This window comes from Nelusetta ayraudi, unplaced genomic scaffold (assembly GCF_046127955.1).
Source record: "Nelusetta ayraudi isolate G7.1 ecotype Tasmania unplaced genomic scaffold, CSIRO-AGI_Nayr_v1 ptg000238l, whole genome shotgun sequence".
In the NCBI taxonomy this organism is placed as follows: Eukaryota; Metazoa; Chordata; class Actinopteri; order Tetraodontiformes; family Monacanthidae; genus Nelusetta; species Nelusetta ayraudi.
The window spans coordinates 641,021-662,991 of record NW_027466287.1 but is presented as its reverse complement, the minus strand read 5'-3'; the positions used below and the strand labels follow the sequence as shown (position 1 = coordinate 662,991).

General features: G+C 46.9%; 2 protein-coding genes across 3 annotated transcripts; both read left to right on the top strand.

The window, feature by feature from the left end:
• Positions 1-1,594: 1,594 nt before the first annotated feature.
• LOC142882229 (adenylate cyclase type 8) lies at positions 1,595-12,248 on the top strand. 2 transcript variants are annotated; one of them, XM_076016828.1, is made up of 21 exons: positions 1,595-2,278; positions 2,865-3,049; positions 3,519-4,262; positions 4,535-4,684; positions 4,762-4,892; positions 5,312-5,423; positions 5,532-5,659; positions 5,776-5,934; positions 6,475-6,709; positions 6,786-6,956; positions 7,055-7,155; positions 7,722-7,923; positions 8,010-8,105; positions 8,220-8,380; positions 9,028-9,109; positions 9,194-9,352; positions 9,550-9,696; positions 9,798-9,890; positions 9,981-10,095; positions 10,208-10,410; positions 10,912-12,246. In XM_076016828.1, the coding sequence occupies exons 2-21, from the start codon at positions 2,894-2,896 to the stop codon at positions 11,125-11,127; spliced, it is 3,561 nt and encodes a 1,186-aa protein (XP_075872943.1). In that variant the 5' UTR covers positions 1,595-2,278; positions 2,865-2,893; the 3' UTR covers positions 11,128-12,246. The 2 variants fall into 2 exon arrangements, with proteins under 2 accessions (XP_075872943.1, XP_075872942.1); XM_076016827.1 differs by having other exon boundaries at positions 9,798-10,095; positions 10,912-12,248.
• A 684-nt stretch (positions 12,249-12,932) lies between these two features.
• parp1 (poly (ADP-ribose) polymerase 1) lies at positions 12,933-21,032 on the top strand. The gene is made up of 23 exons (XM_076016803.1): positions 12,933-13,183; positions 14,359-14,545; positions 14,633-14,748; positions 14,830-15,044; positions 15,844-15,934; positions 16,063-16,179; positions 16,307-16,483; positions 16,604-16,766; positions 16,865-17,005; positions 17,421-17,663; positions 17,766-17,831; positions 17,928-18,060; positions 18,206-18,401; positions 18,512-18,640; positions 18,767-18,850; positions 18,942-19,064; positions 19,145-19,273; positions 19,366-19,464; positions 19,574-19,726; positions 19,809-19,936; positions 20,084-20,145; positions 20,256-20,370; positions 20,655-21,032. Exons 1-23 carry the CDS (start codon positions 13,061-13,063, stop codon positions 20,734-20,736), a joined length of 3,072 nt encoding a protein of 1,023 aa, XP_075872918.1. The 5' UTR covers positions 12,933-13,060; the 3' UTR covers positions 20,737-21,032.
• The last annotated feature ends 939 nt before the right edge of the window (positions 21,033-21,971 follow it).

Sequence of the window (21,971 nt, the reverse complement as noted above, 5' to 3'; positions counted from 1 at the left end):
TTTTGTAAAATCACGTTGTTGTTGTTTTTTAATCCTCGCAACTTTATTCAATATAAGTTCTGGATTTGAAGGGCCCTGATCCATGGAAATGATGAGATTTACCCCACACATGCATGAACGTGCAGCACGTGCATCATGTCATGGTGTCATGGTGACGTGTCTAAACCGTCAACCCTTTTGAAATCTAATCTAAGAGCCTCTGAGTGGTCCCATTTGCAGAGCAAGGTCTTTAATTCCCAGGGTCTTTTAACCCTGCTAAGCTGTCAGATCCCCGAGACAGTATTTCTGTCCTCATGCTGCTCGCATCTGTTTATATCTTTTAAGACCTCAGCAAATGTTCATTTGTTGTGGGCTGAGATAGCACTACCTCATTTATGCCGAACGTGTAACACTGTTGGTTTGACGTCTTCACAAGTGTACTATCAGAGTACAATACTGGGTTTTGTGTACTTGTGTCAGACAATGTGGAGGTGAAGAGTCTTATCTTGCAATGCACTTAAACCAATTGTCAGTGCTTTGGTGCATGCTGTGCTGAGTAAAAACGAAAACGCAATGGCAAGAAATAACCAATTTTAAGTATGTGCATGATTGACGTTTATCCCCCGTAGGACTGGAACCAAGACACACTTTAGCGACAATTTCATTTCATGTTACTGCCATCTGACCTGCATGCAACCTCACACTGAGGACCTGTGTTCAAAGTTATGGCGGAAGGCTAGCATGCAGTCGACATCTCCGTTGTGTCCTTGTGTCACACGCCAGTTTACGCAGCAACTTTGCGGTGCACACACACAAACCAACAAACACTGACAGAGCCCTGTGTCCTGCACAACTGCTTGGCAAGCCACCACCTGCACGAGGATCAGCTGATTACAGCGGACAGCCAAAGCGGATACGGTTAATACTAACTAGCCTCTGCGGCTTTGCCCTTAGCAGATTAATTCACCCTCCGTCGGTACGACACAAGTTCAAAGCCACAGCAGACTGACTGGTTTGTCAAAACCGCGGACTGCACGTTACAAACAGAGGAAATTCTTCCGAAGATGGCCTCAGAATGAGCATGGTGCTCGAGAGGCACTTTGCTGAGTGCTTGCCAGGTGACACAGGCCTTCGGTGATTTAAGGGCAGGTATAGATGAGCTAATTGCCTTACTCCCGGCATCTATTTTTAGATGTACAGTAATCAGCAAGAAAGGTTCGAGCTGTGCAGATATACGGCGAGACAGATGGGGACTCATTAGATCAGCCCCCGAGGCCCTGTGCGTTGCCCGGACACAATTAGCAAAACAAGTACCCTAAACCTTAACCAGCTTACAGCCATAGGGTCCACTGGCTGGCTGGCTGACTGTTTGTTGTCTGATTTATTGTCTTGTTTGTTTTTGAAAAGTCCTGTTGTTCCTGGTAAGATTTTAAATTGCCAATCTGTCTATCTGCCCTCCTGCTTTTTAATTATTTCATAATCCACAATATCATGTTAAACAATATTGTATATAAAAGCATTTCACCCAAAGCAGTGAACTGTAGCACAGAGATGCAGGTTTCGAGAAAAGGGAATATTGAAAATACTCTAATATAAATGATATGAGGAATCAAGTAGCTTAATGCATTCCTATTGTCACGACACAGTAACTTTGTCCGTCATCATTGGTCCCAATGCCCTTATTAGTTTCCCTGGCTTCACAAAGTGTTGCTTGAACACCTAACAGAATTAAATCAGCCCTATATGACATCACAAAGGGCAATTAAACTTCTATCTACCTTTCCCAAAGTGGAGGGAACAGCAACAGCCAACGTCATGGCGTGTTGAAGACAATGTGACGTTTCAGTTGTGGCTGTTTTGCAGACTGGAGGAATATTATCTATGCCGTCAATATCTATATCTGCGCTGACGTCAAGACACTTCAGCTAATATGGAGCTGCCGTCACCTTAGTGGAAGCGATGTGAGGTTTGTCAGCCAGTGAGAGTGGCTGCTGACTAAATAATCCTCTTTGCACTCTGCCCCGTGGTTGTTGCCGACTTCACTCCAAACGTCGTCCTCATGCAGCGACCCACAATCCACGCATCCAGGCTGGAGGAAGTTCATCACTGAGGGGGACTATCTCTTTTTTTCTCTTTGCTTTGTTTTTGAGACACTGTAAACTGAATGGATTATGCCTCAATCGTCAGGACGGCATCTTATTTGAGAGCGATGGAAACAGTGGGCTGAAACACACTGGCTGGACACTGATGGAACAACCCGAGGATGAGGGTTGGACACACAATACCTAAAGGCACAAAGGTCAGTTTGTGGTGATAGTGTTGCCAAATGTATTCATCCGCTGGACCCTCCACAAAAATAGAATGTTTTTTGTGCCGTTTCGTTTTGCATGAATGACTGTGATGAGATGAAGTAGTTCTTTTTCCCTCACATTCGGACTGTTTTCAATTCCACCATGGAGAATTTAAAACACAATATGATATCTAAATCTTGACTTTATTGCATGGTAAGAATCACACTGGTGATGGTGACGCAGGAGCAGATTGTAGGGGGTGTGGCGTCCCGAGCCACTGTGAACTGGAAGAGGTTAACTCTAAGCATTAACCAGCTCAGGTCTAAATTTGGCCAGCAGATAATTGGATGGAAAGCTGCCTTTGTTCTGGCACTGACTGTGTCGACACGTGGAACCCGACTCTGACCACAATATCAAACATCCTCAACAAAACAAAGATGTTTCTTCGTTTCTTCATTTCTGTTCTTTCCTCCGATGTGACAATTATCATTTTAAACTTTTGATATTGTTCAAATATTACAATTGTGATTACAATATTGTAATCACAATCACAACAAATGTGGCTTTGTTCTAACACCTCCCGGCTGATCCCAGACCGTCCGGTGAGGTCTGCTGAGGTCATCATGGTGACCTTCGCCGAGACGACCCAGGTCTCCACAATGAAGCTGTGCGAGCCGCCGTGCCTGGCGGCCACTCTGTCGCCCGGCCTGCGGCGGAAGAAAATGCTGTGGCAGAACGCCGTCAAACACATCATTATCCAGCAGGAGCTCAGTGCCCAGGTGGGTGGATGAACCTGTGCACGTGTGTCATTGAGAGTTATAATAAAGGGGTTATCAGTTGGCCTGTTTGTATTTCTTCTGATGCACTTCAGAGTTTTCACGCAACACTTTTTCATTAAAGTCTGGGGTTAAAAATAAGTATATTTGAAATTACTGGATCTGAAACACTCATGGCTGCATTCATACCTGCATCATCAACAGGTTGTAGTGCATTAAAGATTGTATTCGTCACTGATTGTTTTTAGACATATTTTCTATTTTGGGGTGGGGGGAGATGTGATGATAACTACTGAACTTTATGGACTTTAATTTGTGGTGCAACAACATTTAAAATTTGATGGCGTAGGGGGGAATTCAAATACATCAATAGGCTGCAAAACTGGCAACACCAATGACCTTCCAGTGACCTTGGAACAAGGCAAGCAAACCAAAAAAAGTGACTTTGGAATCCTTTATGTTTCTCTACGAGGTGGGCGTCGAGCCGGCCCAGAAGATGTGCGTGACCGACGCCTACATCGAGGAGATCAACAAGCAGATCCGCAACAAGGCCTCCCGCGGCGTCACCAAGCGCCGCTCGTCCACCTTCCGGGTGCACCCGGCGCCGGGCCGCAGCTCCACCTGCACCCACGGCAGCATGCGGAGCTCCTTCAACGACTACGCCAGCGACGCCGACTTCTTCGTCAAGTGGCGCCACACCTCGCACGGCGTCCACGTGCCGTCGCTCAGGCACACCTTCAAGTCGCGCGACCTGGAGAAGCTCTACCAGCAGCACTACTCCCACCAGCGCCGCAACTCGCTGGCCATCACCAACGCCATCGACGCCGTGGCCAAGCTGCACGCGCTGGTGCTCTACCTGGCGCTGGCGCCCGAGGCCGTCACCGACACGCTGCGCGGCGGCCTCACCTGCCTCTTCATGATGCTGGCGGCGGCGCAGTGCGTCCTGGTGCTGACCTGCAGGGACTCCATGTCGCCCCAGTGGCTGCACTACGCCGGGCTGGCCAGCTGGCTGTCGCAGACCGCCCAGGTGCTGGGCGGACTGGCGTACGGCCTGGAGAAGGACCCGTCGTGGTACGTCTTGTTCTGCTTGTTTGCCACATACACGCTGCTGCCCTTACCGCTGCCGTGGGCCATGTGCGCCGGCTCCCTCACCTCCGTGCTGCACCTGCTGGCGGAGACGGCGCGCTGCTATGACGATGCCATGCTTTTGAGAAAGGTGAGAGAAAGTCATGTTTGTAAATTGATTCCACAACGCTCAAATTTATTCTGCAAAGAAAAACAAAAAAGCTAGCATTCTTCCATGTCTAGTCATTACATTTTTGAAATTATTGAATTGAATTTTGGGTCCTGCAAAGTAAATGCCCACCATTATTATTACAATTTTCTGTGTTGATCTAAAGACATCATAATAATGTTAATAATGACGTCAACATAATGTTGCCTGGGAGGTTTTATCCCAGAATTTTAACCTGGTTCTGCATCCTGCAGGTGTTTGCCAAAGGCTTGCTGTACCTGGGTATGAACACGGCAGGCCTGTTCATCCACTACCTGACAGATCACGCGCAGAGGCAGGTTTTCCTGGAGACGAGGCGCTGCATCGAGGGTCGCCTTAAACTGGAGCAGGAGAACCAGAGACAGGTGCGCGCCGGCCCCCGACGCAGCCAGCCTGCAGGTCTCCAGAGCCGTAGTTAAATTTCCCCACCATCTTCCACCAGGAGCGGCTGGTGCTGTCCATCCTGCCTCGCTTTGTGGCCTTGGAGATGATCGCTGACATGAGTTCTCTGGAGGACGAGCTCAGCCCTCATGAGTTCCACAAGATCTACATCCACCAGTACAAAGATGTCAGGTAGGCATTGTGGAAGGCCTTTTCATCCCGGTCTCGAGTTACCAGGAGGGTACAAAGTTTATTATCCAAAAACTCTCTCCAGATCTCCAAAAAAACAGTACATTTAGCCCTCTGTTTGCAGCCCCCAAACAAAAACACTGAGCTTTTGCATCTAAACATGCTAAAACTGAACCACTGTTGGACCTTTTACCTGGTTGGCTGAGGGCGGTATCACCCCTTTGTGACATCACAAAAGGCTGATTTCCAGAGCTGCATGTTTTGGCATTGGAAAGTTGAGGATGGCACACACACATAATTCTTGAAAAATATTGTTAAATTAAAACAAAGCCATCATTTTGGCTCTCATTAAAATGTTTTTAGTCTTTTTTTCCAAAACGTGTCCGTCTGTCTATCAAACTCTTGCCTTCTTGTCTTTGCAGCATCCTTTTCGCCGACATTAAGGGCTTCACTCTGTTATCCATGAACCTGTCAGCACAGGATCTCGTGCGAACACTCAATGAACTCTTTGGACGCTTTGACCGGCTGGCAGAAGTGAGAATTTATTTTGATTAAAAAGAAAAAGAACATTCCGTACATTCCATCTATCTTTCAACACTTCTCACTCCTGTCACTCTATTGCTCGTCTCCCCCTTGTGGCAGGAGCACCACTGCCTGCGAATCAAGATACTGGGAGACTGTTACTACTGTGTGTCGGGGGTCCCGGAGCCGCAGCGAGCCCACGCCCAACACTGTGTAGAGATGGGCCTGGCCATGATCCACACCATACGGTCAGTCTGTCTATCAGGTTCATCACACTGTGCAAACAACACTTCCTCCATTAAACTTAATTAAACATTCAACTGTGCGAACTCTTTGCCCACCAAAAAAACCCAAAAAAACTCAGACACGTGAAGAAGCAGCTGAACTTCGACATGGACATGAGGATCGGGATCCACTCGGGCTCCGTCCTGTGCGGCGTGCTGGGCCTGCAGAAGTGGCAGTTTGACGTCTGGTCCTGGGACGTGGGCATCGCCAACATGCTGGAGGCCGGAGGAATTCCGGGGTGAGTCAGCGCTGCATGACCCTTGTGAAAAAGTGTGATTTTGTTTTGTTTTTATATATGGAACTCTGGAAAACCTTGCCTTCCTGGCATTCAATCCTGGATCCTTCAGAGCCACGAACAGCAGGGCTTCTTTCAGAAAATTCATTTTATTTGTTATTGATTGGATTCAAGAATCTGCTCCCTTTTGTTTTCGTGGTTTGAAGGAATTTCAGCTGTCTTGTTGTTTTATTTTTATGAGAACACACTGATTTCGGAGGACTGTTTCTTGTTAAATTCTTGTTTATTGAATTTTTCACATAGCACACAAGAACAAATAGTGCTCTTCGTAAACCCAATCTGTCCCAGGGACAGATGTGAAAAAAACAACAGGCAAATTGCACAGTACAGCAGAATTAGAGGTAATACTGATAAAAATCCTTCCATTTTTTCCTAGGAGTCCTGGTATCCTGCACTCCTAGGAAACTTAAGCATGTCTGAAACTTCTTACTAAGATAAATGAAAAAGTACAGGCTGTCTCTTCATCCCCCTGCTGTCGTCCAGGCGCATTCACATCTCCAGGGCCACGCTGGACTGTCTGGAGGGCACCTACCAGACGGAGGCCGGCCACGGTCGCGACCGCAGCGAGTTCCTGCTCAAGCACAACATCGACACCTTCCTCATCTGCCCTCAGGAGGACCGAAAGGAGGTCGGCCTGCTGCAGCCTCCCAAAGTCCAGAAAACCAACCGCACCTGGAACCCTGAGATTCCCTTCGGCAGCGCCATCGACATGAACAGCGTAGGTGGAGACATGAATTGAGATGAATCCAAGCAGCGGTGTGGAAGATGTATCATCAGGGGAAATTTTTGTGCAGATCTTGGCCTCCTTCACAAACGGTTCGCTGCCCAACATTTGGCAGTCTACCTCCAAGGAGATCAACAAGCGTATCAAACACGCCATCGAGGTCCGGAGTAGCGAGCGCATGCACAGGGAGCACATCACTACGCTCACCCTGGTCTTCAAGGACGCACACATCGAGGAAAAGGTGCGCCAGAGGTGGTCCTGCAGGAGGGGGGGCGGGGGGGGTTGATCTGATGTCACACTGACTGTGGGGGGGGGGGGTCCATCCTTCTCTTTGTCCAGTTCTCCCAGATGAGGGACGAGATGTTCAACTCCAACCTGGTCTGCTCCTTCATCATGCTGCTCTTCCTCTTGGCTGCGCAGGCCCTCATCCCTGCTCCCAGGTAGGAGAAGAAGTCAGAGCTGCACTGCTTTAATGAGGATTAAACAAACATTATTTCCATGAGATGAACTATTAATGCCATCATTCATCAGTTCAGTCAGTGTGTATCAATCTGGGGCGGTCACCTGTTATCATTTGGACTTGGATTTAACAGCACACAGTAAAATTCTTCTGCACAAACATTTACGATGAGTGATTAACAGGAAGGCCGCAATGCAGAAATTGTCAGTCAGCCAAGAGAGGAAGTTTCCAGTCAAATGTGATCACAGTGATGCTGTGAGCGCTGGTACTGGTGTCGGCGGGATCCCAGACGTGCGTTTCTGCTCCTCTTCTTTCAAACTTGCAACCGCTGGACAAGCTGCAACTGGTGAAGCTTCTGGTCGACCTTGAGCTGCATACTTTGCTCCACTACCCTTCGGTTGTTGTAGCACTACTAATTGAACAAAAAAAACCACACAAACAAACTACTGCACTATAAGTCTAAAGCATTAATATGGTCGCAGGCCCTGTATTTACTTGGTAAACCAGATTTCAGACCTTCTTTCCCCCAACTCTCCACACCTGCAGGCTGTTCCCAGCCGCCCTCCAGTTCTCCGTCTTCCTGCTGGCCTACATGCTGCTGCTGCTGCTGGCCCTGGCCGAGGAGTTCAGGTGGTGCCCGGCGTCCCTGCAGCAGTTCTGCTGCTGGCTGCACGAGAACAACAGCGCCCGCAACCTGCTCACGCTGAGCGCCATTGTTATCAACTTCAGCCTGGCCTCCACTGACATAGTGAGCGTCGCAGACACAACCTTCTTGTTCTCAAAAATCAAAAGAAATAAAAAATAAAAGACCCCGTCGGCTCTTTCGACTTGCAGTTGTGGTGCATTATCAACGACTCCTCCGGGGAGGCTGAAGTGATGAGCAGGTCCAGCACGGCCGCACGGCCGCTGACCGTCTGCACCTACCCTGAGGTCTGCTCTCATCTTGTGGCCTCAAATGAAAATATAAAAAAAAAAAACTGTCTCAGTTGGAAAAATGTTTTACCTGTTTTTTTGTTTTGTTTTTTCCCCCTTCGGCCCCATCAGGTCTTCGTGCTGAGCGGTGTCATCGCCATGGTGACCTGCGCCGTCTTCCTGCGCCTGAACTCCCTGCTGAAGCTGGCGGTGCTGCTGCTGGCTGTGGCCGTCTACTCCTACCTCATCCACCTGGCCTTCCTCGGCCTCACACGCCACGACGCGCTGCACAGGTCAGAGCCCGGGGCTGTCCGTGTTCCTTTTTTTTAGCGTCAGTAAAAAAAAGGTCTCGTAAAAATCAGATCTCACTTCTACACTGTCTTGAGCAACACGGAAGATGTTCATTAGAGGCACCTAATGACGACGTCACATTGTTCCATCCGAGCAGAGACATAACAAGACACGCAAAATTTGCTTCAAGTCAGTGAGGTGGTCGCAGTAATCCAACTCACCGCCGTCACGGATGTTTTTTGTTTTTTTTGTTCCTCTAGTTCTAATAACCGGTTCACTCTCCATCATCTCTTAAGCGTCTCTTCCTGTTTTCCCTCTTGGTTTCCCTCGGGGGCCACCAAACATCACTTTTCATGGTTTCAACGCCAGATGAAGACCATTAGTTCCGGATTACTGAGAAGCAGGACGAGGATGTGCAACATTTGCAGTTAGTTATGTGCAGTTAGATGCAAAATTGGAAAAATTCTTCAAATGGAACAATGACTGGGTGCAGATTTCTTTTAGCTGAGCCAGGCAACGACTTCCCAAATGCTGCAAAGAATCATCCTTTGTTGTTCTGCTATTGTGGTGGATGAAAAAACTAGCAATTTTTCTCCTGCAAGTCAATCTTATCAAGTTCTGCCTTCCTCCTCCCTTCATGTCCTCACAGGTCTCACTACACCAGAAGAAAAGGGATTTCCATCCTGCTCATGGCCATGTTCATCATCGCTGTCTTCTACAATGGACGGCAGGTAATTGCTGCACCTGCCAACATTTCCCCAAACCAAATCGTTGCTGGGTGAACTGAGCTGCAGTGTGTCACCTTTCTTCCCAAGTGGGAGGCCACAGCCCGACTGGACTTCCTGTGGCGCCTGCAGGCCCAGCAGGAAGTGGAGGACATGAGGGAGCTGCGGGAACACAACGAGTGTCTGTTGCACAACATCCTGCCCATGCACGTGGCCCGACATTTCCTGGACCGCAGCAAAAACGATGAGGTGCGGTGAATCTTCCAGTATCCTGTTATCACACTGCAGCGCACCACTTTGAAATCGTTTCCAGACGGAATAGCGTCTAGTTTTTATGGAAATACAGCGCAGTTTTTACAAAAAGAGGTTGTTTCCAGTTTACTGGAATTCATGGCAAGTTCTCTGAGTTCATCATTAAAAGCAGAGGTGACCTGAACTGTGTGCAGGAGCTGTACTCCCAGTCCTATGACGAGGTTGGCGTCATGTTTGCGTCCGTCGCCGGCTTCAACGAGTATTTCGAGGAGAAAGAGATCAAGCACGAGGGAGTGGACTGCCTCCGACTGCTCAACGAGATCATTGCGGGTTTCGATGAGGTGACTGGGCTAAAGTTTGAAGTTGTCGTGAGCGCTTTCGGCAGAATGCAGGACCTGCCCTTGCCTTACAAACTATCTCTCGAAATGATTGATTCCTATAGTTGCTGGAGGAGTCGTACTTCCACTATGTGGAGAAGATAAAGACCATCGGTAGCTGCTACATGGCAGCATCAGGTTTAGCTCCGGACAAGCAGGTGCGAGGTCCTCACAGTTCCTCAACACATTCTACACGTGCTCTCCTCCTTCTTCTTCACTCATCCCCCATCCACGTGTGTCCCCCTCAGGCGTCCATGAATGAATGGAATCACCTGAGCGAGCTGGTTTTGTTTGCGCTGGCAATGCAGCAGACCTTGAAAGAGGTCAACAGGCACTCGGCCAAAAACTTTCAGCTGCGTGTCGGTGAGCGACTAAAGCCGATGAGGCTCACACACTCTCTGCGGCAAAAAACAGAAACATACACACATTTGGTGCCAGCTAGAATACTTCACGGCCTTCTGTGCTCTGGGAGCAGGTATCGCCCACGGGCCCGTGGTCGCTGGCGTGATCGGCGCCACCAAACCACAGTACGACATCTGGGGGTCGACGGTGAACCTGGCCAGCCGCATGGACAGCACAGGTGTGAGGGGACGCATCCAAGTGCCTGAGGCCACCCGGAGGATCCTGGCAGAGTGGGGCTTCGTTTTGGAGCTGCGCGGAGAGATCTTTGTCAAGGGGGTGAGTGTCCAAAAAAGGATGGCAGCTCAGCTTTCAGTGGAGTGGGGGGGGGGTTTTGGTGTCGCTTTGTTGGGGTGTTGGGGCTGAGGTTGTTTTGCTCATCCTTAAATGCAAATGTAAACAGCTGAGAGAAAAGGTTCAATACGATTTTCATAAAAATGGTTAGCTTGAGTTATTTTAGAATCATGGATCTCAGTTTTTCACCTTTGGACGTCATTCTTTACGATGCTCTGTCACGCTAAGAAGAAGGAAAGTAAAGCCTCTTTCAGCCAAGACATTTTTCATTATTATGTTTTAATGTGTGAAATTGTCAAACCTGTTAAGAGTTGCTGATGTGCAGCAACGCTCCGAGAGGAAACTGAAATGATACGACAGCGACCTCCAGTGGCAGAAAGTAAAACTGCGTAGAATAGCGGCACTGGAATTCCACAGGAGCATAAATGAATGTATGCATGGGAGTCGGGGATGGCCTCACCGACTGTCGTCCGCTGTGGTTTGCAGGTGAGCGAGCGTCAGGGGAAAGTCCGCACCTACTTCATCAGCACCATGCGCAACAAGACCACCCTCGCTGAGACAGAGGGCCCCCTGAGGAGCCGCACCGGGGGCCGCATGACCCTGGCAGCGGTGGTGTATGGTTTGGTCCAGGCCAGGCACAAAGAGAAGTTGAGAGACGCCAACGGCGGCTTCGGTTTGACTCCGTGCTCCCTTCAGTGCTGAAGGACTCCAAGGGTGCGAGAGAGGACACCGTTTTTTGCCATATCGTTCCTGCCGATTTACACTTGTTCAAATGTGTGAGACTTTGCCATAACTGGATCTACTGTACAGTCACAGACACGGGGTTTCCCTCTGCAACTGTGTCCTTCTCTTTTATATTGTTTATAAGAGGGTTTTCAAGTGTAAATAGAATGTAGGTCAACTTGCGGGCATAAATCAGAATTTTGAGAGCAGCACTCTTTGTTTTTAATGCCATATCAAGACAATCATGGGGTCTCCCTATTATCTCCCTATTAGCCAACAGATTCTATTTTGAAGAGTGTAATACCTCTGTCAGTACTTGGACGTCAAAGCCAAAACAAACAAACAAACAAACAAACAAACAAACAAACAAAGAATACCTCAGAACCAGTTTCACCTCAAATAGACAACCAGTGGCCTATTTTGTTTATTTTCCTATGACATTTATCACCTAATTCTGTTTTTTGATAATCTGTCTGAGTTCCTTCATTAATGTTTTTCTGTGTCCCTCACTGTTGCTGTGGTGTTTCCTGCAAAACGTCTAAACACGTTTAGCACACAAGAGATTCTGTTTTATTTCAGTGAAATAAAACGTTATGTCCTTTTTTGCGGTCATTTTCAAGTGTAGCATTGAAATTCAACACCGATAGAACTTTTCACTTTTTTTAATACAAACTTTAGCCCCAAATTTTAAAATCATGTGTAATAGATAGGTATTTCAATTATCTGTTTTGGTCAATCTAAAATATTGTTAAAGTATTTTCAATAAAAAAAAATCCTCTAATTGGACTTCATTTGATCATAAGTTACCATGAGGATATCGATCAAAAATTAAAATATAATATTTGAACATTTGTAGAATTTATATGATATGAAGAAGCTCGTCCTTTCACCTCAAATTTGGAAAAAAAAAAATTAAACAAAACGATGTTTCACAGCAATATGGTTGTTTTATGCTGTTTAAAAAAAAGTGTGTTTTTTTTGCTAAAATATGTAATAGTCTGCATTTTTACCAATAAAACGAACACTAAAACAATGTAATATGCAGTGATATGTTTTGCTTTTGAGTTCTTTTTGATGACGCTTCTTGTGTGCGCACCTGCTTGAGAAAACTTGCGTCTCATCCTTTCTAAATCGGAACGATTGCTCTTGGTTCCATTAGGTCTGACTGAGAGTCGCGCGGGTATTCTTGGGCCGACTCCTTGATCGTCTCTGGTGACAGATACCTCACTCTGTAGTCTAATAGGTTTATGTGAGTATTTATTTTATTAGAACGTATAGATTTTTATTTAAGGTGAACCTCACTATAATGATGAGAAAACTGCACCATTGATTGAATATCTTAGCACACATGCTAATTCTGGCCACAAGAGGCTTTTGGCACAAAAATAGCAAGGCCATAATAATATTTAAAAAAATAAAGGTTGCTACCAAGAATTGAAAAAAATGAAAACACGCAAAAAAATAAAGAGGAAAAGCTATATAGTCATAGCTAAATGGCTATGTTTATGTAGGTTAGCTATCACATATTCCATGAACGTGTAAACATTTGTTTTTGTTCATTTACACAGGTTACTACATACACTGTCAATTGTACGAATGTTCCTTCGTTTGTTCGTTACTTCCTAAGTTTGTCTCGTTATGTTGGTGTGCGCTCCGCCTCATTCGGTTGGTGTGCGCTCCGCCTCATTCATCGCAGCGGATACGGAATCCGCGACGGAGTGAGACCTCCCGTCCGCGCCGCTCCCTCTTTGATGTCGTGTAGCAGGCACGCGGGCTCCCCCGCTCTGTTTCTGGGGCTGGTGCTGCGCTCCGTTTGTTGCTGCTGCTTCTCTCCGTCGTCTTCTGGCTGGAGAAAAGTTCCCCGGCAAAGTCAGCGCGTGGCTCATTCGTCGGCCTCTCTCCGGTTAGCAACATGGCGGAGTCTCAGGAGGACAAGCTGTACAAAGCGGAATATGCCAAGAGCGGGCGCGCTTCGTGCAAGAAATGCAAGGAAAACATCGCCAAAGACTCTCTGCGCATGGCCATCATGGTGCAGGTAAAGGCAGCGAGCTGCACAACTCTGGCCGTCTGAAGAAGCCCCTGCTGCTAGACACCTCTCCGCGCTCGAGTGTGGATTAGACTTAGTGTTCCGAGAGCGCATGGCCCTTATGGTGAATAGAAAATGAAAATATGCGGGGCTTTGAATACGGTTTCGTTTCAGTCGGGACGGGCCCTCGTTAGCATTTAAATGGTCGTCATTGTTTCTTCACAAAGAGCCCAAGATCGCACCCTGGTGACGTCCCCAGCCCCTCTGAAAAGTGTGGATAAATGGTTGTATAGCATTTAACACGAAGCTGAGGACGTCATTAGAGAGCTCTGATGTCTTTTACTATTATCGTTGTTTGTTTATTTATTTTATTTATTTATTTTAGTGCGTAACGCTGAGCCTCGGAATCACTGCAGCAGCGCCACCGACACAAAGTGAAGGCTGGTGTGCAAGAGCCGCTGAGAATGAATGAGAGTGACAAGCCTCCTTATGTGGCCGAGTCACAGAGTCATCGTGCCAGTGCGCCGAGCAAATCCACTCTCTTTAATCTGTCACCGTTCCGCTGAAAGTGCATCCAGTAAACCTGACGATTCACTTCAGCACAACAAAGCAAGAGGTTCTATACTATATTAGCCGTTATCTGCTCGGCACCGCCAATGGAAATTTGGCACAGTGTTTTGATGGGCGCAACCCAAAACTCAAACATCATCTCAGAAATGTATGCTCCTTCAAAAAAAAAAGAAGAAGAAGAAATTGGCTTTCTAACAGTATGAGAACGATTTCCAATAAATGTATAAAATAATCTAACTAACACAATTTTCCTGACTTTGTGTGCAGTCTTCAAGCCAAAAGAAAAGAAAAAAACACACTTGATCAAAGGATGTTTGTGTCGCTAAAGTATATTAAAGTATATTAACATTTTATGATATGTGCACTGCCACGAAAAGGACCATAACTGATATGGTGCTGCAATATTTAAACTAGCGATATAATTAACAGTGCTGCACAACACTGAAGCTCAATATTGATGGACAAATATTGTCCTGCACAGTCTGTCTGCCGAGTCAACCCAATTAGATTTTCCCCATTGGACTTATTGCCATGGAATTTTTTTATCAGTCAGATCATTTATTGAAATCATTTTCCCACTGAATTGTGCCTTCGTGTTTCCTCTCTCCCCGCAGTCGCCCATGTTTGACGGCAAGGTCCCGCACTGGCACCACTTCTCCTGCTTCTGGCAGCGAGCAGCGGCTCAGTCCACCGCCGACGTCGGCGGCTACTCGGACCTCCGCTGGGAAGACCAGGAGAAGGTGAAGAAGGCCATTGAAAGTGGCGGAGCAGTGGGAGGAGGAGGAGGAGGAGGAGGAGGAGGTCAGGACCCCCGTTTTTTTTTTTCTCTCGTTGAGATGTACTGCCACGCGCACGTTCGCCGCTTCAATGCATATTTCCTCCGAACAGGAAAGGGCGACGCCAAAGGAGGCGCCAAAGGGGAAAAAACGCTGAATGAATTTGCAGTGGAATACGCCAAATCAAACCGCAGCACGTGTAAAGGCTGCGAGCAGAAGATAGAAAAGGTTTGCGACCGTTTGTCTTTTCATTGAAAAAATCTTGACATCACTTCGTCGCCTCACAGCCTCCCCCCCCATCCCCCCCAGGACCAGATCCGCGTCTCCAAGAAGTCCGTGGACCCGGAGAAGCCCCAGCTGGGTCTGATTGACCGTTGGTACCACACAGCCTGTTTCGTGAGCCGCAGGGAGGAGTTGATGTTCAAGCCTGAGTTCACCGGCGCCCAGCTCAAGGGCTTCAACACGCTGCGGGCCGAGGACAAGGAGGAGCTGAAGAAGCGGCTCCCCGTCATCAAGACAGAAGGGTGAGCTGAAGCAGGGGCGAGCGACCCAACCCGAACCTAAATTTCACAAATGAAAAATGTATAAGGAACACATTATGTAACTGTTAAATAATGTTTAGGGTCCATTTTTACATTAGAGAACAGTATAAACACCCTTAACATTTAAACATTCATCATCTGACTTTAAGTGGACTTCTTTAAAAAAGAAAAAGTTGTTTAAAAGTAACTTGTTCTAGGTATACACTGTGCAATTTACAAAAAAAAAAAAAAAAAACAGTGTAAAAAAAAAGTTCAATTAATTGTGACTAATTTAATTTAATCAACAAAATTCTTAATCAACAATTAATCGATAATCGCTTAATTGTTAACATCCATAATCTGCAGATACCAAGATTAAAAAAAATGTTGGTTTATTTTTCAGGTTTTCTACCTTTTACCTTCTTAGTGACCATGTCTGCTCTTGTCCCGATGGAGATAAACTGCTATTTACCGACTAATCTTTTGCACACTTTGTTTTAATTTAAATGTAACCCCCTACACACCTCATGAGGTCATCTGTTGAAACAAGAGACTATGTGTTGAATTGTCAGAGACTAATATCCCTGCTAGAGGATAATAAACCTGTCTGTTTATGGGGGTGGGAGGCTGATATCAGCATTGAAACAAGCTCCTGCTCCTGTTTACTGCCACTAATCAGTGATGGGGACTCGGGTTGGCTTCATCAAATCGTTGCCCAGTCTTTACTCTTGCTTATTACACTGCATTGTTGCTATAATGAGCAATAATACCATTGATTATAAATATTTCTTTGTTTTGTCAGGAAGCGTAAAGGTGACGAGTTGGACGGTTTGACAAAGAAACAGAAGAAGGAGGAGGAGGAAGAGAAGAAGAAGCTGGAGGAGCAGCTGAAGGTACTTCACAAAAATAAATAAATAAATAAAAATTGCCCCACTACTAATCTTATTACATGACCTGAAGCATCAGTATTTTCAGCATTTTTCCAACCACGCGCTCTGTATTTGTTGCATTTCTTCTGCAGAACCAAAGTCAACTTATCTGGGGCATCAAGGACAAGCTGAAGAAGTTCTGCTCCACTAACGACATGAAAGAGCTGCTGATCGCAAACGGCCAGGAGGTCCCGTCTGGAGAATCCAATGTGAGAATCCTGGTTCTGTCCGTCTGCAGTTGTATGAATTCATTTTCACCAGACTGAGAAATTCAACACGGAATTTGAGGTATCTAATGTCTTTGCTTTTTTTTTTTTTTTTTTTTCTATCTTCCAGGTGGTGGACTGTCTGGCCGACGGCATGGCCTTCGGCGCTCTCGAGCCCTGCAAGGAGTGCTCGGGCCAGCTGGTCTTCAAGGGCGACGCCTACTATTGCACGGGCGACATCTCGGCCTGGACGAAGTGCGTGTTCAAGGCCGCGGTGCCGGTGCGCAAGGACTGGGTCACCCCCAAGGTGGGCGTCCTCCTCCCCCATAGGTCTCAGACCGGGATGGCTCGTTGGTGTTAGACCCCTGACTCTGATGGAGTTGTGAGAGTTCAATTAAGATTTTTTTTTTTTGTTACTCTCCTGTAGGAATTCCACGAAGTTGCCTTCCTGAAAAAGTTCAAGTTTAAGCGACAGGACAGAATTTATCCCAAAGAGGCGCCGGCGAAACCCTTAACCACACCCAAAAGCGAGCCGCTGGCCAGCGCATCCAGCGCTCCGACCAAAGCTCTGCCTGAAGGAGCACCTGCAGGTCTGGAGATCTCACTGCAAGGCGTCTTCTCTGTTCTCTGGAATGTCTTTTTTTTCCCAGTCATTTAAAGTTGTCGATGCCACTGTGTGTGTGCGCAGACAAACCTCTCACCAGCATGAAATTCGTGACTGTGGGCAAGTTGACCAAGAACAAGGATGAAATCAAGGCAGCTGTGGAGGAGCTGGGCGGGAAGATCACCAGCACCACCAACAAGGCTTCCTTTTGCCTCAGCACCAAGAGTGAGTCGCCGCTGAAAGCCCAGAAGATCTGTTTAGACCAGGAGTGTCAAACCTTTTGACTGGTGGGGACACAATGGGTTCTGAAATTTGACAGAGGGGCTGGAGCAGCAGCAGCAGCAGCAGCAGATGGATGGAGTGCTCTGGTAACCCACCTCATAAGAGGAGAAGATATATCATGGGATATGTAGAAAACGTGCTTTAATGTCAATTGAAAATGAAGAAAAGCAAAGTTGCAACAGAATGTGTCTTTGTAGCCCCTTTATTGAAATGACTCTTAAAACACTGAAAAAAATGGATGAACTATTATTTTTATCTTTGTATTTTATGACTTGCCTACTATTGTCATTTCTTTCTCAATGTCCTTTCTCTGTTATTTACAGCTTTAAAATACTTCTTTTTTATGTGTTTTTGACAGAGGAGGTGGAGAAGATGAGCAAGAAGATGGAGGAGGTGAAGGAGGCGGGCGTGCGCGTGCTCGCCGAGGACTTCCTGACAGACGCCAAGTCGTCGGGCAAAGCCGTGCACGAGCTGCTCTCCGTGCACGCCATCTCGCCCTGGGGTGCCGAGGTCAAAGTGGAGGCCCAGGCTCCGCCCGTCGCCGCCTCAAAGTCCGGCGCGCTCGCCGCCAAGAGCACGGGCCGCGTGAAGGAGGAGGAAGGTGAAGCGCAATGAAACGTCTGGAGCGTTGTGTTGTGTTGTGTTGTGTTGTGTTGTGTAGTGATGGTTTTCTGAAAACAGCTCCATCTCGCTCCCTTCACAGGTGGCAGTAAGAGCAAGAAAATGAAACTGACAGTCAAGGGAGGAGCAGCAGTGGATCCAGACTCAGGTTTGTCATCAGAGCCCTGCGTTGACTTCACTTTTTCCTGTCTTTATTTCTGTTGCCTTGACTTTATGGTGTGTTGTTTTTTTTTTAACCTTTTAGGCCTGGAAAACAGCGCCCACGTCCTGGAGCAGGGAGGGAAGATGTACAGTGCGACGCTGGGCCTGGTGGACATCGTCCGGGGAACAAACTCCTACTACAAGCTGCAGCTGCTGGAGGACGATGTGCAGAAGCGGTCAGTAGGGGGGAACATTTTCTCCTGGTCGTCTCATTAATGAGGTGGTTTTAATCCTCAAAGTGGCAACCAGAACCCGGTCAGAATACTCACTTCCTGCTCGCCGTCTCCCTTCCCATCCCCCTCATGTCCGTCGTCCGTGCAGGTACTGGGTGTTCAGGTCGTGGGGCAGAGTGGGCACCACCATCGGAGGCAACAAGCTGGACAAGTTCCACGACAAGAACTCAGCCATGGACAACTTCCTGGGTGTGTACAAGGAGAAGACGGGCAACAACTGGAGCTCATCCAACTTCACCAAATATCCCAACAAGTTCTACCCGCTGGAGATCGACTACGGACAGGTACGGCCCGGCCCGGCCCGGCACGGCACGGCACGGCACGGCTCTGGTTTCCTTGTGTTTTGCCGATGCTTTTTTTCTGTGTTTGATGTCATTCTGTGGTTACTGTGCAGGATGAGGAGGCAGTGAAGATGCTGACGGCCACCGCCGGCACCAATTCCAAGCTGGCCAAACCCATCCAGGACCTGATCAAGATGATCTTTGACGTGGAGAGCATGAAAAAGGCCATGGTGGAGTTCGAGGTAGGATTTGCTCTGATCGCTCAAACCAAACGTGTCATCCAATCATCATCCAATCATCATCCAATGAATTGTTCTTTTCAATCAGAAACTTCATTCTTGCATTCTTTCCTTTCCGCTCGTCCTCAGATCGACCTCCAGAAGATGCCCCTTGGAAAACTGAGCAAGAGGCAGATTCAGAGTGCCTACGCTCTGCTTACAGAAGTACAGCAGGTAAGCAGCCAGTGGCTACACTTTTGTTTTCACTTCTTCTTCCTTGGTCAGGGACTCTGGGATGCCATCGCAGCTCTTTCTTCCGTCACAGGCCGTGTCAGATGCCTCGCCGGACTCCCACATCCTGGACCTGTCCAATCGCTTCTACACGCTGATCCCTCACGACTTTGGAATGAAGAAGCCCCCGCTGCTCAACAACCTCGACTACATCCAGGTAGGTGGACACACAATAGCGTGCCACTATGCCTCGCATTGTTCAATCAAGTGTTTGAAAATGCACACGTCGCTGTCCAGGCCAAGGTCCAGATGCTGGACAACCTGCTGGACATCGAGGTGGCTTACAGCCTGCTGAGGGGAGGAGCCCAGGACAACGACAACGATCCCATTGACATTAACTATGAGAAACTCAAAACCCAGATCGAGGTACGCTGCCCTGGTTATTGCCATTATTGTATGATCTGCTGATCATTGAAGGAAGGGACGTGGTGTTGAGTGGCGTGCTGATCATTTTCCAGGTGGTCGACAAGAACTCGGACGAGGCCAATATTATTATGCAATACGTCAAGAACACCCACGCTGCTACGCACAACACCTACACACTGGAAGTGCAAGAAGTAAGCAGCCGTCGACACAGACCTGATCTGCACACTGTGATTTCCACCGTGTCGTTCCTTAATACAAACATTCTGTTGTGTTTGCCTTTCTTCCCCACCCACACCCAAGATCTTCAAAATTGGGCGGCAGGGTGAGCGCCAGCGTTTCCGGCCCTTCGAGGAGCTGCACAACCGGCAGCTGCTGTGGCACGGTTCTCGTGCCACCAACTACGCTGGTATCATGTCTCAGGGTCTTCGCATCGCTCCTCCAGAAGCTCCGGTGGTGAGTTCATTGTTTGTGCCGTTTTCTTCTTTGTTGCGTTTCTCCAAACTCAGCCCTGTCTTTTTCTCTTCATTGCCCCTAGACTGGTTACATGTTTGGCAAAGGTGTGTACTTTGCCGACATGGTGTCCAAGAGTGCAAACTACTGTCACACCTCTCAGTCGGACCCCGTCGGCCTCCTGCTGCTGGCTGAGGTCGCCCTCGGAAACATGTAGGCGAAAGCTGTTTTTGTTTTTGTTTTGTTTTGTTTTTTCCTGTGTATGGAAAGATTTTACAGCATTTTTTTTCTCCACAAAGCAATTTGTGATTTTGAGTGGAAAGCCGATTTATTTATTCATTTTTTTCCATTTTAATGCAGGCATGAATTGAAGAAGGCCTCCCACATTACAAAGCTACCCAAGGGCAAGCACAGTGTTAAAGGTACAAAACAAGCTTCAACACACGACGTGACAAATGAATTTTGTTAGCAGTTTTTGGAACTTTTCCTCGGCCACCTCCTCTAAGATGTTCATTCTTTTGTCTTCTTGTAGGTTTGGGTCGAACTGCTCCTGATCCGGGTTCTGCCGCCACTTTGGAAGGAGTGCAAGTGCCTCTTGGAAAAGGAGTCAACACCAACATTGACGACACTAGTCTACTGTACAACGAGTATCCTTTGACACCCGCCACCGGGTGTGCGAATCGTTGCTCCCGCATGGTCTTTACATTCCGCATTATTACTTGTGGACTCCTCAGCTTGCTGGCAGGCTGGCAAATCAGACAATTAGCCAACACGGTTTGTTTTAGTTATTTGTTATCTTAGTCATCATTTGAAAAAATTGATGTCTGGATGCAGGTATGTAAAGGTCTGCTGCAGACCTCCCTCACCTCTTTGGTAGTGAGGCTGGATTCCCTCTGCGTGTTTGTTTTCTTTAACCGTCTCCCTCCTCCAGATACATTGTGTATGATACGGCACAGATTAACTTGAAGTATCTCCTGAAGACCAAGTTTAACTACCAGACGTCCCTCTGGTGAGGGGGATAGTTTCTGGTCTTGGGCAAAAAACAAGGACCACCGACGCCTCCTAGTGGTCAATGTTCATCCCCTGCAGCGCTTTGGCAAACGGCACGACACTTAACCACGTTCTTCACAGCAGCCATTGGAGACCTCTCTTGTCACTTTATTCCTTTTTCAGCACGTGTTCTATCTGGCCGACTTCCTTAGGAATTACTTAGATACTGTAATACCTACTCCAGGATCGCTAAGCAGACATCGATCGTAGGCCTTCGTAGTGGCTAAAGCAGTTTGGACATATAGAGGTGTTGAGAGAAGACATCAAAGAAAAGAGCAGAAAATGTAGTTTACCCAGTTTTGCTGTCATCTTGTATTTTAGATGATTCCTTCTCCTTCACGCTTTAATAAACCTGTAGTGAATGCAGTCTAGACCTGTGGAGCTAGTCTCAAGTTGAGAACCTATCTGCATACATAAACCAGTTTCTTAGGCGGCTGCCACTGAAGATGCTACACAAGTTTTCAGATACACTTTTGTTTGTTTGTTTGTTTTCTTGCTTGCCCCTCAGTATGTCTTCCTGGCTGAAATTCATACAAAAATAATAACAATAAAAAAAGATTTCTGTTTTGACATATGTATTCTGTGAAAAAAAAAACATGCTATGGTGTGTGTTATACTTTTTTTAGTGTTTCTCTTGCTTACCTCAGACAAAATAAATCGGTTCATAATAATTCCTGTTTACTTTTATTTATTTGTTTTATCTTTGCCTTACGTGTTGGATTCATTCATCAACTTGTCGTGGGTGTCACTCTGCCTATGCCCTATGACCCTGAGCTCAGGAAGAAGTGAGTATTGAAGATGGATGGATGGATGGATGGATGGTTTAACAAAGTTGGAACGGGTGTACAAAATTTGAAAATAGTTGTTGCTCCAACAACTGATGAAAACATTTAACTGTAAAGCTTGAAAGTGGTCTTGGTCAATAGGCAACAACAGGACTTCCTGCTGCTCTGAGGAATTTAATTCAAGGTCCCATGACACATCGTTTTAACTAAGAAATAAATAAATAAACCGTATTTAACACCTGGTTGGACTGGGTTACATCACTGAGGTATCCGTGCACTTTGTGATTTTACAAATTGTTGATTTCAAGAACTGTGATTTCTTTGAACAGACTTGAGCAAAAGTGAAGCAAGCACAAGAGTTAAAATAATAATAATAATAATAATAATAATAATAATAATAATAATAAAAAGTA